The 15004-nt window shown below is 54.0% G+C and overlaps 2 protein-coding genes across 5 annotated transcripts in view; both read right to left on the bottom strand.

The window, feature by feature from the left end:
* Window positions 1-54: 54 nt before the first annotated feature.
* ACAP1 (ArfGAP with coiled-coil, ankyrin repeat and PH domains 1) lies at window positions 55-13527 on the bottom strand. Of its 2 annotated transcripts, XM_014447640.2 has the most exons (23): window positions 13373-13527; window positions 12888-13025; window positions 12302-12359; window positions 8024-8143; window positions 7744-7797; window positions 7600-7658; window positions 7187-7370; window positions 7019-7063; window positions 6807-6902; window positions 6622-6696; window positions 6175-6284; window positions 4912-4963; window positions 4716-4816; window positions 4262-4385; window positions 3955-4166; window positions 2867-2936; window positions 2648-2742; window positions 2375-2544; window positions 1621-1793; window positions 1118-1227; window positions 927-1037; window positions 541-590; window positions 55-251 (listed from the first exon to the last, which is right to left on the bottom strand). In XM_014447640.2, exons 2-23 carry the CDS (start codon window positions 12938-12940, stop codon window positions 151-153), a joined length of 2223 nt encoding a protein of 740 aa, XP_014303126.1. In that variant the 5' UTR covers window positions 12941-13025; window positions 13373-13527; the 3' UTR covers window positions 55-150. The 2 variants fall into 2 exon arrangements, with proteins under 2 accessions (XP_014303126.1, XP_023602298.1); XM_023746530.1 differs by lacking the exons at window positions 12302-12359; window positions 13373-13527 and having other exon boundaries at window positions 12888-13136.
* Window positions 13528-13629: 102 nt separating this feature from the next.
* LOC102429667 overlaps window positions 13630-15004 on the bottom strand; it is a 3388-nt gene continuing 2013 nt past the window's right edge. Inside the window, exons 6-8 of one of the 3 annotated variants that reach the window (XM_023746531.1) lie at window positions 14539-14703; window positions 14330-14451; window positions 13630-13795 (exon numbers count right to left, since the gene is read on the bottom strand). In XM_023746531.1, coding sequence (XP_023602299.1) covers window positions 14357-14451; window positions 14539-14703 — 260 coding nt within the window. In that variant the 3' untranslated portion in view covers window positions 13630-13795; window positions 14330-14356. Of the gene's footprint in view, window positions 13796-14329; window positions 14452-14538; window positions 14704-15004 lie in introns of those variants that run through there. The other 2 variants (XM_023746532.1, XM_014447644.2) reach the window with 2 other exon arrangements.

The raw sequence follows: 15004 nt of genomic DNA, 5'->3' as shown, positions 1-15004 counted from the left end.
TCAGCACCTGACAGCCTGCGGTCCCGGGTGGCGCCCGTTAAGGAAGGATGGAGGGAAGGTCCAAGCACAGAGGCTTTAATGACCAGGCGGGGGCAGGGGTGGGGGAGCGGGGGTAGGAAGGGCGGGTCGCAGGCCCTCCACGGCCTGGCCTCAGAGCGTGTGGAGGTCCTGGGCCCGCCGGCTCAGCTTCTCGGGGTCGTCGGATGCCATCAGTGAGAAGTCTCGGAAGATGTCCAGATACGTCTCGTCTCCTGGGGGGAGGGAGGGAGGGTTGGGAGCCCCGAAGGCTGGGCCCCCAGCTCAGGAGCGTCTGCTGGGGACGGTGGGGCGTCCCGGTAAGAGCGTGGCTGGAGGAAACACCTGAGCCAACAGGGCACAGCTCTTGCCTTTTTTTCCCCTCTGTTCTGAGGCCTGGTGTGTCCCATACGCCCAACACAGATTTGTTGAATAATAGACGTAATCAATGAAGCTGGTCACCAGGGGCCAGAAGCCCAGAGTTAGATGAAGAGCCTGATGGGGCTGGGCTGGGGGGCACTTTACCTGCCTGGCCCTGCGCTGCTTCTGCCTCTCTCATCTTTGCCAATCGAAGCCTAAGGAGGAGAGAATTAAAGAATGAACGACAGTCCTTCCCCCCACCCCCAACTTCCCATCCACTGAGCTGGGTTGTTTATTCATCTGTTTGCCCAGGGTCTAGTCTAGTCCTTAAAAGATGCCTGACAGCAATGTTGACAAATAATGACTCTCAGGATGAGCTCACCGTCCTTGGACCCTGCCCACACCCTTGCTATTGCTACTCCGTTTCCATTAACACTTGGGAGCATCCTGTCTGCTGCCACTCCCCTCCCCAGGCATCTCTGGCATCGAGGTCTGGGACTTAGCCACTCCCATGTGAAAGGTGCTGGTCCTGCCCCTTCAGGCATCCTCACAGGGTGACGATGTCGGCATTGGCTGTTTCCATGGCGATGGTCAGAGGGTCCCTGCCTTCAGAGTCCTGAGCTCCCAGGTCAGCTCCCCGTTTCAGGAACAGGCAGGCCAGTCTAGAGAGGAGAGCCAGGTTTAGCAGCGGCTCCTCCCGTCCGGAACCTTCCTCCCCAAGGCCATCATCGCTGTCTGCTACCCAGTGTGGCCAAGGATGGTTGCGTGGTGGAGTGGGCCTCGGCCGCGGCTGTCTGCTTGGTTCACGTTCGCCCCATTCTGGAGGAGAAACTCACAGGCCAGAAGAGAATTCTGCATTGAGAAGCAGAGAAAGGGAGAGAGGGTGGCATCTTTAGAGGCAGATTTAAAGATTCATGCAGTTCAGAGGGCAGGGTGTGGGGTCAGGAGTTTAGGGGTACCACTAAGTGTCAGGCTCGGCTCTAGCTCTTTACATGTATCAATACATTACATCCACAGTACAACCTAGTGAGGTACGGGATCCCTAGTTTACAGAGAGGTTCATAACTGAACTGGTAAGTGGTGAGAGCCTGGATTCCAACTCAGGTTGTTTACCTCAAATCACTCTTAGCAAACAGTCTTTATTGGTTATCACTCGCTATGAGGCGGGGAGGGGTAAGAAAGTCAGGAGTAGGGAAGAAGAGAAGGTGACGTAGGGTGGGGTGGGGAGGTTGGCGGGACCCTCACAGCAGCTGTGGCTTGGATCAGTGGCGTGGCGTTCTCCTGACCCGTGTTGACCCAGTTGACATCAGCTCCATGGGCGAGGGCATCAGCCATGGTGGGGAGGGATGGAGGATGCCCAGCAGCTCGAAACAGCAGGGCCCCAGGGTGCAGGCTGCCCAGGTTATCAGGGGGTGGCTCTGTTTAGGGGGAATCAGCTTTGAGTCTGGGAAGAAAACCCTCAGCAAAGTCCCCTGATGCTGTAATGGGGTAGGTCACTGCTCAACTGTGGGGAGGCCTTCAAGATTCCGGGGGTTGGTGGGAAGTGGAGGTGTATGTGAGTGTGTATGTGTGTGGCGTCCCTCGGGCTAGAAAGCATCACCCACCTCTTCCTGTCCAACCACCCTGACTGGCTGGGATGTTGTGGGTGAGTTGACTCACTGAAGATTCGCCTCAACTCTCTTGGCTCCCTCTGCTCCAGCCAAACTCACACCTGCCTTCCCAGGCCTTTGGAGACCCTAGCTCATTCTCACTGCTGACTTTTCTCACACGGTTGACTCCCCTACATAGCCCTCCCTGCCTACGCCCAGCCCCATGCTCCTTCCTATTCTTCACTATAGGCCCTAGACCTCTTACCTTCTGAAACCAGTGCTGATGTGGTCTGGCTCCTCAGCATTCGCAAAGGGAAGGCCTGGGCCTCAGACCCTGAACCTCCCCACCAGGTGTGGCCCCGTGCTGAGCACACAGTAGGTGCTCAATGAGTGCCCAACCAACCCTATACCTGACTTGGATCTGCAGCTCCCTGGCTGGGGCTTAAGGGAAGGCTTTGGGGGCACAGGAGGCTGCCCCCTCGGAGGCCCCCGGCCACCTCTTCGCCCTCGGATCTCAGGAAGCTTGGTCAGGAACTTCTTCTCCACGTATTTGGCATGAATCCAGGCCTCTTTCTCCTGCCTGAAGGGGTGAGGAGGAGAAGGAGACAGTCTTCCCTCCTCTCATTCCAGACCCTCCTCCCTCCCTGCAAAGAGGGCAGCCCAGCCCCTCCCGCCAGCCTCACCGGGAGCAGCTGGGCCCTGGCTTCTTCACTGCCATGGCCTCCACACGGGCCTCGTAGATCTGGTTGATGACGACATTTCCCAGCTCACACATAAGCTTCAGGTGCCGAGGCAGAGGCAGACAATCAGGTAGGGAGCGGGGAGAGTCTGAGCCCTCGGGCTCTACAGCCCTGCCCTCAACCCATCCGACCCCCACACTCCTCATAACACCCCCAAATCACCTTCACTAGTTCCGGCTCCCATGAGTCAAGTGTCAGAGACCGGACTTTGGAGAAATGAACTCCCAGGCTCCTGGAGGGCCAGAGAGGAAGTCAGGCCCTATGTGGGGCAGCAGCTGTGGGAGCACCTGCTGGTCCTAAAAAGACTTGGAGACAAGGTCTTGCATGGGGGGCCATGCAGAGGCCCTAGGCCAGGAGGCAGCAGGGCAGCTGGGGCCCTGTAGCCTTGACCTGCATCTGGCAGGATCCTGCCTCTTCACATCCCCTCTTCTCACTTCTCCTACATTTCATTTTAAGGGCCTCATCCTCTCTGTCCACCTCCCTTCACTCTTGGCGCTTTGGCCTAGCCCCGTGGTCGGCAAACTCATTAGTCAACAGAGCCAAATATCAGCAGTACGATTGAAATTTATTTTGAGAGCCAAATTTTTTAAACTTAAACTATATAGGTAGGTACATTGTTATTAACTTAATTAGGGTACTCCTAAACTGGCCTTTGCTAAAAACGTCCTCAATCTGAGGGGTCGACCTCAGCGAATGTACCCCCACTTCTTCTAACGCCACTTCTTCAAAATAGACTCGCCCAGGCCGAAAACCGACTTCTGCGCATGGGCCACGAAGTTTCAATCGCACTGTACGTGCGCGCCCGCATGTGGTATTTTGTGGAAGAGCCACACTCAAGGGGCCAAAGAGCCGCAGTTTGCTGACCACGGGCCTAGACAACTCTTTCTTGCCATCCTTCTACCAGACTGACTCGGGGTGAGGGCTGTATAGACTTGCTAAGGCCTCACACCTCTTCTCTCTCTGCTCTTCACTGGCTCACCCATCCTCAGCAGTCCTGACCCCACACCTCCTCCAGTCAAACCAATAAACTACTGTGGATCCCCTGTCGCTGATTAGACCGAGAGGCTGGGCCCCCCTGGATCCACCTGGTGCCCCACAGGCTCAGCCCAGGCTTGTGCCCAGTGACAGCCAGAATCTAAGAGAGGAAGCGAGGGCAGGGTAAGGAAGGAAGAGCCTTGTGATCGGCTCTATCTCGGTTCCCCCAGCAGCCCGAAGGAACGGGGCCCGTGCTTGGGGCTTTGGGGAGGGACCTGTGGATGCCGGAGCACTGAATGCAGAGGGTGACGCCAAGGTTGATGCTGGCCCATTCAGGGGCTGGTTCCCGGCAGTCGCAACACTGGGCATTGCCATCCACGCTCTGCACCTGGGCTGCCACATGCCCCACTCCGCCAGGCTCCCTTCCCCTGGTCGTCCCGCCGGGGCCCAGGGTGGCAGCAGAGCCCATGACCAGGTGTCCTGAGCCCTGGGGCAGATGGGAAGAAAGAGTGGCCATGGGGTCGGGGAAGGGATGTCCCATCTCCCTGGGCAACCTGGCGCCGGACCCCCGAGTTAAGGTACCTGGCCTGAACCCCGGGGACTGTCGTCAAGGCGAGACTGGTTGAAGGCCGTGGCAATGCTGCTCTGCACAGCACTGACCCACAGCTGTAGGAGGCGCTCTGAGTCAGCCTGCAGGAAGCAGGACCTGGGCAGGAAAGGGGACGGAGAGCAAGGAGGGGTCTGAGGCCGGGAGAGCATGTGGCAGATGGGCAGGCTGACATTCAGCTAGTCTTCAGCTGGTACCAATCGGACGGAAATATTTCTGCACCAATAGGTTATGTCCTTCTCAATATCCTCCATCCCCCTATATCCTTCCCCCAGGCTGCCCCACCATCCAGCCCACAAAGGGTTCATGCCTGGGGCTGCATGGGGGCCTCCAGCCTCTGCTCCAGGGGCGCCTGGGTGATGGGCCCTACCTTTCCAGCTGGTAACGATTTAGAGCTTTTAGAGCATCACCTCTGGGGGCTCTACTCACTTGCTAGGAGATACCACCTCAAAGCAGAACCGCCTTTCGGAGTCGGGGCAGAGCTTCACTGTGCAGAGACGAAGGTCGTCGACCACCACAGTCACGGGGTCCTGGCAGGGGAAGGTGAGAGGGGCCAGATGTCCAGCCAGAGGAAGCCGGGGCTGAGTCTCCCTGGGCCCAGGCCTCCAGCACCCGGGCTACCCACCTTGTACTTCTTCTGATAAACCAGTTGGTTGCTCTGAATAGTAAACCAGCGTCTGCAGGAGGGGAAGGTAGAGTTTGGACGTGGGCACCATCAGGATGAGGCTGGGACAGGGACAGCAGTCTGTGTCCTTTGCCCCAAAAGGATCTTGCCGATAGGAGAGGCCTGGGCGGACTGTCCCAGATGTTCCAGAGGAGGGGGACAGTTGCGTAGACTGTCTAAGGGCACCCATCACATCTTGGACAACCAGATTTGATATATTTATGAAGTCAACTTTACAGCAGATGACAGTAAGATGCTTTTCCTAACAAAATAAGTCTATTGCTACAATTTTTTGTTGTTGTTGATAGATGGCAGTATCTTGGGGAAAGGGAGCAGTGTCTTGGGGAAGAAGCCCCTATAGGATCTGATTTGCACAAAAATCCCACATGGGCTGGCAGTGGCCCTCGAAGGGGAAGGAGTCGAGTCAGAGCAGACCACCATCCTGTTCTGCACCCTGCAAGGGCTCCCCATTTCCCTCAGAGTTGAGCCCAAGTCCCTAGAGAAGCCGACAAGGCCCTGTCATAATTTACATCCCTATTAATTCCAACGTCGTCTCCTACCACTTCCTCCTTCCTTCCTCTCATCACACCGGTGGCCTCCGCTCTGTTCCTCCCACACGCCAGGTTTCTCAGGGCCTTGGTGCTGGCTCCCCCTCCTGCCTAGAACGTTCTTCCCCCAGAAGTCCTCGAGTCTTCACTCAGGGGTCACCTTCTCACGAGGCCTACGCTGACCACTCTATTAAAACCACAACCCCTCCTCAGCTATCCACATCCCTTACTTCATAATTTCTCTCCTCTGGCACTCTTACCTTCTAACATAATAGATATGAATATAACATCTCCTTAGTTATTGTGTTATTGTCTGTCTTTGCTGATGGGATAGAAAGTTTCTGAAGGCAGGGGTTTTTGTCTTTTTCCTTGCTGTGCTTAGCATACTACAACCACGCAAACAATATTGAATGGGCCTGGCCAGCGTGGCTCAGTGGTTGAGCATCCATCTATGAACCAGGAGGTCGCAATTTGATTCCTGGTCAGGGCACATGCCCGGGTTGCAGGCTCAATCCCTAGTGTGGGGAGTGCAGGAGGCAGCCAATCAGTGATTCTCTCTCATCATTGATGTTTCTGTCTCTCTCCCCACTCCCTTCCTCTCTGAAATCAATTTTAAACATTGAAAAAAAACTGTAATCCCGGATGGGTTTGGCTGATTGGAGTGTCCTCTCCTCACCTGCTCCAGGTCTTAAATGCGTTGCTGGCCCTTTTGAAGAGATGTCCTTCCATGACCAGGCCACCAGGCCCCTCCTTGAGGCTTGGCTCTGGCTCCTCCCCGCCCAGCTCCTGAGGGCACAGAAAGGTCAAAAGGCCACTTTGTGAGCAGAGAGCAAGGCCCTATGCCCATCTGCCTCCCTCCAGCAGTCCCAGCCCTCACCTATTTATTTATTTATTTATTTATTTATTTATTTTTATTATTGACTTCAGCGAGAGGAAGGGAGAGGCAGATAGAAACATCAATGATGAGAGAGAATCAGATTGGCTGCCTCTTACACGCCCCCTACTGGGAATAGAGCCCAAAACCCGGGCATGTGCCCGCCCTGACTAGGAATAGAACCATGATCTCTTTGTTCATGGATCGATGCTCAACCACTGAACCACACCGGCTGGGCCCAGCCCTCACCTTTTGTTTCAGCAGCACATGTCTTTGCTCCATGTCCCTCTTCTGTCGAGCTGAATTCAAGACCAGCTGGTGCAACTGGGCATAGAAGGGGCATCTCAGATGGCCTGAGCCTCCCCAAACCAGGCCAGGGAAGTCATCTCAGAGCCCACTACCCCATCCCACCTGCCTGTTCCATCGGGCCCTACCTGGGCGCCCAGCTCCTTGCGATACTGGGCCAGCCGGCTCAGCTCCTCGTGGCCCTGCTGGAAATGTGTAGCCTGGGCTTCCACCAAACGCAGCGCCTGGGGTCAAGGTGGGGGGGGGGGGGGCAGGGCTGAAGAAAGGACCCCTCAGTACTTCCCTCTTCCCTCCTGTTCTCCATCAGCAGGCTCCTCCCCACCTTGCCCTTGCAACTCACAAATTCCATGATGTCAAACTTCCTCTTGTCCTCAATCACATTGATCTGAGGGCCCAAAAACACATCAGGTCAGTCTTGAAAAGATAGGGCGCCCTCCCAGTGCACCCCAGGGACTCTCTAGCCTTCAGGTGGCTGAGGCCCTGGTACTCCAAGAGGGGGGACAGGCACCTGCAGGGCATAATCCAGTGCCCGTCCGCGGTACCCGGCTCGAGCAGTCTTCAGAGCAGCTCCTGCCTCTTCTGCCTCCTGGGCCCGGCGCCTGGGGACCTCCGCGTTGTGGGTGAGAGCAGTCTCCAGGCTTTCAGCACCTCGCCAGAAATCCCGGCGAGCCTCCCGGAAACCCCGGAGACCTCTGGGGTGGGGATACAAAGCATCACAGACACATCCACCTGCCCCTGCAGAGCAGTCCCCAGAGCAGGCCCACTCATAGCTGTCAGTCAGCCTCTGTACAGTCAGAACTCCAAGGGGGTTCTTGGGATGGGGGGTAGCAAGCAGGTCACCAGAAACCCTCCGTCTCCGCCTCATTCAGGGAGGCTCCTGTGGGAACGGGCTGGAGGACTGGTTTCCCTCCCAACACTCACTCCTTGACCAAGGCTTGGATTTGCTGCTGCAGCGTGTGCTGGGTGGCATCTAGAAGCTCCTGAGGGGAAGCGGAGATTGGAAGGTAAAGGTCAGGGCTACAGACCACCCTGCTCTCCCCACCTGCCCTACTTACCCCCACTCACCGCATGGCTGTCCAGCTTGTGGTTCAGGCTCTCAGTGAATTTTTCCAGACACTCCTAAGCAAGAAGAGGCAGAGACAGAGAGAGAGTAGGAGGCATGGGGGCGAGGGTAGGGTCGGGCCCTTACCCTCCCATTTTTAGACCAGCCTAATGGCTGTCTCAGGTGGCAGCACCAGCCCTGCTCTGGCCTGGGACCTGCAGACCCCAGACCACCCCTCCCCCAGCTTCCACAGGATCTCTCATCTCGGACCCCATCCCACTCTGGTTCGAGCCCTACACATACCGCCATCATGGGCTCTGGTGGGCCCAGGCGGGCCAGGTCACAAATGCCGACAACGAAGGCGCGGCCAGCCGCGACGTAATGGCGCCCACTTTCCAGGAGGCCATTGCCCAGCTTGAGGAGCTAGGGAGCAACAGGGCAAAAGGGAGTCGTGCCATGCGCCACCGAAGTGGGTAGCAACCCCCACCCCTGTCCGCCTCCTCTCCCCTTCGCCTGGGCTGTGACCCTCCCTCACAGCCTTGCCTAAACTTCTCTGTAGCCCAGTCCAGCTCTCACAGTTCCTAACACAGACCTGGTGCTTTCTCATCTCTGTTGCTTTGCTCCCACGGCTCTGTGCCTGGAACAAAACTCCTCCCAGCCTGTCACCAAAGCCATTGTCAGCTTCACCTCCAAAATGTCTCTCCGCAACTGCTTGGATTCAGAGCTCCCCAGAAACTCCATCCTCGGGCCCTGTCTGGCTCACAGGATGAATGCTCTACCCAATCGGCGTGAATTCCACAGCAGTGGCTCCCACCCTGTTTTTGGCCATGCCCCACCTAAGCATCTCTAAATTCCTGATGCCCCCCCCTCCCCCGTGACATAGAATTCTTATTATTCAAAAAGTGAACTCCTATTCACGTGGAGGAAGCCTAAAAGGCCATTAACTTCGTCTAAACAAGCTCCCAAAGAACATGGCATCCATGAAAGAGAAAAATAAAAGAATGAAAGGACCGTTGAAGTACTGCTGAAGAAATCACTAAGAAATTGTTAAAATAATAATAATAATATAAAGTGACAGGAAAAAAAAAACAGCAAATAAAGTTTCAAAACATATAATAGAGAATGAAATGCATAAGTATGTCACCATGTATATTTATAGAACCATAAGAAATGCCAAAAAAAATTCACTGTTAATAACTCATTCTCAAATTGCCCCCCTTAAAAATCAAATTGCCCCCCCCCCCCCATGGGACATGTGCCGCACACTGGGAACCACTGCTCTGCAGCACGAACTGTCTGGACTTGTCCCATTCCATGCTTATTGAACATTCCCTCATAAATAGAAATTGATCAGTCGGCCAGCCAGAGGGTCAGGACGAGGATGGCATGCTAGGGGGCTCCTAAGGCCCCTTCTCTCTGGTCCCATTGGCAGACAAGGAGGCTGGATAAACAAGGGGACAAGAGACTAGCCCAAGGAGGGTCTCACTAGGTGAGCCAGGTAGCCGAGTCCGAAGCCAAAGTGAGGTCTCCTGACCCCTGGACCTTGTTCCCTGCAGGAGCTGCACTGCCCCTGAGGTGACGCCACTTGGCTCTGGCCTGAGTCACTGTATCTGGGATAGAGCAAGTGACTGGGGAGCCTGTCAACTCATCCCAGTGAACTTTTTTTTTTCTTTATTGATTAAGGTATTATATGCTAGTATGTGTCCTTAACCCCCATTGCCCCCCCTCCCCCCAACTCATGCCCTCACTCCCCTGGTGTCTGTGTCCATTGGTTAGGCTTATATGCATGCATGCAAGTCCTTCGGTTGATCTCCCAGTGAACTTTTGTTGAACTGGAAGACACTTTTCAGAGCTAGCGAAAGCCTCAGGGAAATGTAGCTTAAGGTGGCTAGCAGGATCAGTAATGGTCAGGAAACTGGTCATGATCAAACCTTATCAGATGTCCCCATGGGGTGTCTGTGACAAGCGACACAAACCCATTGTGTGGAGCTGGGGGACTGAGTGTTCCGTTTTTTTCCTTATCCACCTCTCTCCCTCATACATTTGAGTAAGAAACTTTCGTAAGACTGAACTAGTGACAAATTGGTACATCCATACAATAGAATGGTACACAGCAATGCAAAGGAATAAACTATTCGTAGATGAACTATTGATAATGAACTACTGGTACTACTGATACGCAACAACTTGAATAAACTTCAAGGACATTATTCTAAGTGGCGGAAAAAAGTCAATCTTGAGCCGAACCGGTTTGGCTCAGTGGATAGAGCATCGGCCTGCGGACTGAAGGGTCCCGGGTTCGATTCCGGTCAAGGGCATGTACCTTGGTTGTGGGCACATCCCCAATGGGGGTGTGTGCAGGAGGCAGCTGATCGATCTCTCTCATCGATGTTTCTAACTCTCTGTCCCTCTCCCTTCTTCTCTGTAAAAAATCAATAAAATATATTTTTTTAAAAAAAAGTCAATCTTGAAAGGTCACATAAGGTATGATTCCACTAATATAACGTTCTAGAAATGACAGAAGTCTAGAGACAGAGGCCAGATGAGTGGTCATGGATTTGAGAAGGGGGCAGGGAGGGTATCATTACAAAGCTTAATACAAAAGAGTTCCCTTGTGGTGATAGGAGTTTTGTATTTTGTGTGTGATGCTGGTTATAAGAATCTATACAGAGGGGAGCATAGGGGGGAATAATAGGAGATATCTGTAATATTATCAATAATAAAAAATATATTGAAAAAAAGAATCTATACACATGATAAAGTGTCATTGAATTATACACAAAGATTTTTTTGTTTTGTTTTTTTTTTAATATATTTTTATTAATTTTTTGCAGAGAGGAAGGGAGAGGGATAGAGAGTTAGAAACATCGATGAGAGAGAAACATCGACCAGCTGCCTCCTGCACACTTCCTACTGGGGATGTGCCCGCAACCAAGGTATATGCTCTTGACCGGAATCGAACCTGGGACACTTCAATCCACAGGCCGATGCTCTATCCACCGAGCCAAACCGGTTTTGGCTACACAAAGTTTTTTTAAGAGTATATGCAAAACAGGTGAAATCCATGTAAGACCTGTAGACAGTTCATTGCAATTTCCTGGTTTTGGCAGTACACCACAGTTAGTACACCACAGTTATGTAAGATGCCGCCATTGGGGGCAGCTGGGTAGTGGGTTTGTGGGACTTCCCTGTACTGTTTTTGCAACTTCTTGTGAATGTATCATTTACTCAAATAAAAGGTTTCATTTTAAAATATATGTATATTATATTAGTTGGTCATCCACTAACTTTCAGGCCACGGTTGAGGCACTGGTGACTGAGCAAAAACAAAACATAAAGGTCCCTCACGATACTTAGAATTCCAGTGAAGAAAAGAAAAAAAATCAGCAAAAATAGCATGACAGACACATGCCAGGGTGACCCCCAGTGATTCCCACCCTTGCATGATCTCTACCCCTTGAGTGTGAGAGAGACCTGGGACTTGCTTCTAACCGGTAGACTATGGCCAGCACGATGGGACGCACTCCTGTGATTAGGTCACACCACATGGCAGAGGTGATGGGCTCGCCCCCAGGGGTGATATAAATTGGCACAATCTTGCCAGCTCACACAAGGGAGACTGGCCTGCTGGCCTTGAAGAAATGAGCTGCTATAAAGTAAACTGCCTGTGGACAGGGCTACAGGGACGGGGACTTGGTGGCTCCTGGGACTTGAGGGCCTCAGTCCCCAAACCTGCGAGCTTGGAAGAAAAGCCTGAGCCTCAGAAGAGACTGCAGCCTGCGAGACCCTGAGCAGAGGGTCAGCTGAGCTTCCTGACTCTTGATCCACCAAAACTATGATAAAAAATATGTATTAAAGTCACTAAATTTGGCCCTAACCGGTTTGGCTCAGTGGATAGAGCGTCGGCCTGCGGACTGAAGGGTCCCAGGTTCGATTCCGGTCAAGGGCATGTACCTTGATTGCGGGCACATCCCCAGTGGGGGGTGTGCAGGAGGCGGCTGATCGATGTTTCTCTCTCATGGATGTTTCTAACTCTCTATCTCTCTCCCTTCCTCTCTGTAAAAAATCAATAAAAATATATTTTTTTAAAAAGTCAATTGATTATATACAGCAACAGAAACCTAAAACAGCAGGGAAATACATAATGTCAGATTGAGCTAAATGCTATAGAGAAAAACAAAGCCACTCAGAGGAGGGGAGTATATGTACTTGTACCTGCACATGCATGGGCTGTTCTATAAAGGTGGCCAGGGAAGGCCTGACTGTAATGTGTTTGAGTGTTTCGCTGGTTTGCCCTCCAGTCCGTCTGTGGGCTCCGAGGCAGAAGAGTCTTGCTCTACCCAACAGCCCGGGGCTGGTATAAGGCAGGGCTCGAGAGCTGACAGGGTAAGTCCACAAGTGAGACTTTTTTCCGCAAGATCCCGAGCTCCGTGAGGGTATAGAACTACCTTTTTGCTTCTCTGTTGCCCCAAAATATCTATCCCACACGACTGGCACTCAATAATCCCTGGGACTCATTCTCTGCCTCTAACGTTCTTCCTGGTCCCACCCTCTTCATTTTAAAGTCGGACCCTGAGTCACCTTTTCCAGTCGGGTCTCCAATTCCGACACTTCAGCTTCCACCAGCTCAACAGAGGCTCTGGGAAAGGAGGGGTGGTGTCAGGGGAACAGAGGTGGGTCCGTGTAGTCTGTCCACCTTGGCAAGGCCAGGTCAGGGGTTGGGGTTAGAGAGTGAGGGTGCAGACAGAAAAAGCCAGTGGGTTAGGAAGGCCCACCCACCAGCCCTCTTTAGCTTGCTCACGCCACAGTGTAGGAGCTACTATGGCCCAGGCCAGAGCAGGAAGGGTAGAAGGAGGGTGGATGTGGTAAGGGCAGGAAGTTGCTAACCGCCCACAGCAGGTGCTGGGGGAGGGGCAGGGGTCCCAGTGAGAGAAAGGATGATGGAATGCCAGCTCTGGGGGTGAGAGACCTCTGGGTTTGGTAGCAGAGGTACTACTTCGGCCCACACGCTTGATCTTGTCCCTTTGAGACCTATTCCCTGCTAGGACATCTGGCCTGGGGAAGGGTATGTGTGTGTGTGTGTGTGTGTGTGTGTGTGTGTGTGTGTGTGTGTGTAAGGGGGTGTCGGGCCGCCCCTCCTCTACCCCCCAGACCTGTGCACACTTACCGGAAGCGGGGTGAGTCCTTAAGACACTCCTCGAAATCCAGTTTGACTGTCATCTCAGCTTGATCACTCCAGGCCAATGGATCCTGGGGCCAGGCGGGTGGGGATGCAAGTGGAGGTACTCCCTGCCCCCAGAGGGGCCTGGATGAGGAAGGAGAAAAGCGTTCTCTCCTGGGTAGAGCCTGGGAGGGGTGATAATTCGTCCCCCAAGGGGAAGGGGTGTCCTAGGAGGAGCTCTCACCCCACACTTCCAGGCAGTGCTGGGAGGGGCAGAGGCGGGGCCTGGGCTGAGGAGAGGGGCCTGAGATCAGAGAAGCCACAGCCCCGCCCTCAGAGATATGCTGTCACCTTCCTACTGGGTCAGGTCTCTGCTTCTTTCTCCTTTAGTGGCTGAGTTTTGAGAGCCCGGCAGGTATGGGTTCAAATCTTTTGGTCACTTACAGGGTGCATGACCTTGAGCAAGCTCTCTGATTCCTCAGTTTCCTCACCTGGAAGATGGGGATGGCAACCCCTGCCTCCAGGGTTGTTGTAAGAATTAAAGATGATACTCGTGAATTTATGTTGACTGAAGCACACCAACCACTGTCATCCCGCTGCAGCTGGGCCTTCTCAGGCTCCCAAGACCTTCCGGACCCCAGTCCCCCGACTACTCCGAGCTTTCTTCTCGGCTCTGGCTGCTCATGGTGGTTTCCTGTGTGTGAATTTCCCTCCCTCCTCTCCTCTCTTCAGTGACTGAGCAGGTCCGCCTGGGCCCCCAATTCACAGCACCAAGACTGCTGCTCTTCTCTTTATTTTCCACCCCTTGGGTGGTGAGGGCAGGGGAAGGCTGGGCCCCTCCCCATCTCCAGATGGCTACATTTTCTATTGTGTGGCTTCCCCGTCCTGAGTCCATCAAAGCCGAAGGGATGCATCTGGAGAGAGGAGGGTTGGGTGAGTGGTTTTCTTACAGCAGATCGGGCTCATGTGACCCCTCCGACTCCCTAGAACCTACCCTGAGCCCCTCTCCCGCCCTGGCCAGTGCAGGCAGCCACTTGCCCCTGCCCAGGCTCATATCTGCGCTCCTTTTGGTTTGAGGAGTTTGGGTTGCTTCTAGTTTTCCTCTCTGAGCTTTGTGGGCTTGGGCAGTTCAACCCCTTGGATGCCAGACACTGACAGTAGCCAGACACTGCTTGGGACCCACTTCTTTGGAAAACAGGGAAGTACCCGGAGTGGGGTAGGTGGCAGAGAGAAGTGGGGAGGAGGCTTGGGACCAGCAGATGGTGTCAAGCTGGAGGGGGTCCCAACCACTTGTGGTCGTCCCTGGTTCCTCTCTGTACAATGTGGGCCTTGCACACTAGGATGGTTAGGGCCTTAGCACCTGTTGCAGATCTACTGGCCTAAAGGGAGTGGGGGGTTGGGGGATGGGAGCTTGCCAAGAGCCAGGCCCAGTGGCATGGTGTCCTCACCAGGCTGTAATGGTGTCCCTGTCACTGTCAGGGCGTTCTCGATGGCCTGTGATCCCGAAGGGGGCTTCCCCTGTGGTCCAGCGAGCGGACCTCAGTTCCTATGGAATTCTCACTTGTAGAAGCTGGAAGCATCCCCGGATCAGGGTTGGGGCACCCATCAGTCTGTTAGTTCTCAGTCCTCCCGCCCCCCCAGGCTGACCCGGACCCACTGTCACTGTCCTGCTGCTCATCTTCTATGTCCTCCTCAAGCTCCGGGTGAGAACAGCACCTCAGGTATCTTCCTTTGCTGTAATACTCCTTCCGCTGCAGATCAGCCTCCTTGTCCGACACGATGACGGCCGGAGCTGGGGACTGATTTCTGAAGGTAGAGGAATCTGAGGAGTCACCCACATTCATCTGAGTCTTATGGCCATCGAGGGGATCCAGGCCCCTAGGTGTCCACTGTGACCCTCCCACCACCAGAGGGGAGGAGCTCAAGCCCCAGGTTCTCACCTCACCTCGATATCTCCTTCTATTTTAGAAAAACGTTAGTGACCTTTCCATCCCCCAAAGGTCTCTTGGGTTTTCTGTTCTTCCTCATCAGCCAGACTTTCCTGGGGACTATCTTGACGGGGAACTTCCCTCACTGCCCCTCTGTCTCTCCTAGGCTCACCTCCCAGCATCATCCCCCCCCCC

Source organism: Myotis lucifugus, unplaced genomic scaffold (assembly GCF_000147115.1).
Source record: "Myotis lucifugus unplaced genomic scaffold, Myoluc2.0 scaffold_690, whole genome shotgun sequence".
In the NCBI taxonomy this organism is placed as follows: domain Eukaryota; kingdom Metazoa; phylum Chordata; class Mammalia; order Chiroptera; family Vespertilionidae; genus Myotis; species Myotis lucifugus.
The sequence above is the reverse complement of the archived record's forward strand: the minus strand, read 5'-3'. Positions and strand labels throughout refer to the sequence as shown.

What these genes read in the sequence shown, in the direction of transcription:
- ACAP1 (XM_014447640.2), bottom strand. Translation starts at nt 12,940, where the DNA reads ATGACAGTCAAACTGGATTTCGAGGAGTGTCTTAAGGACTCACCCCGC. An exon ending in AAGGACTCACCCCGCTTCCG is followed by an intron (nt 12,360 to 12,887) that starts GTAAGTGTGCAC and finishes CTCCTTTCCCAG; the next exon opens with AGCCTCTGTTGAGCTGGTGG. An exon ending in CACCAGAGCCCATGATGGCG is followed by an intron (nt 7,798 to 8,023) that starts GTATGTGTAGGG and finishes CTTCTTGCTTAG; the next exon opens with GAGTGTCTGGAAAAATTCAC.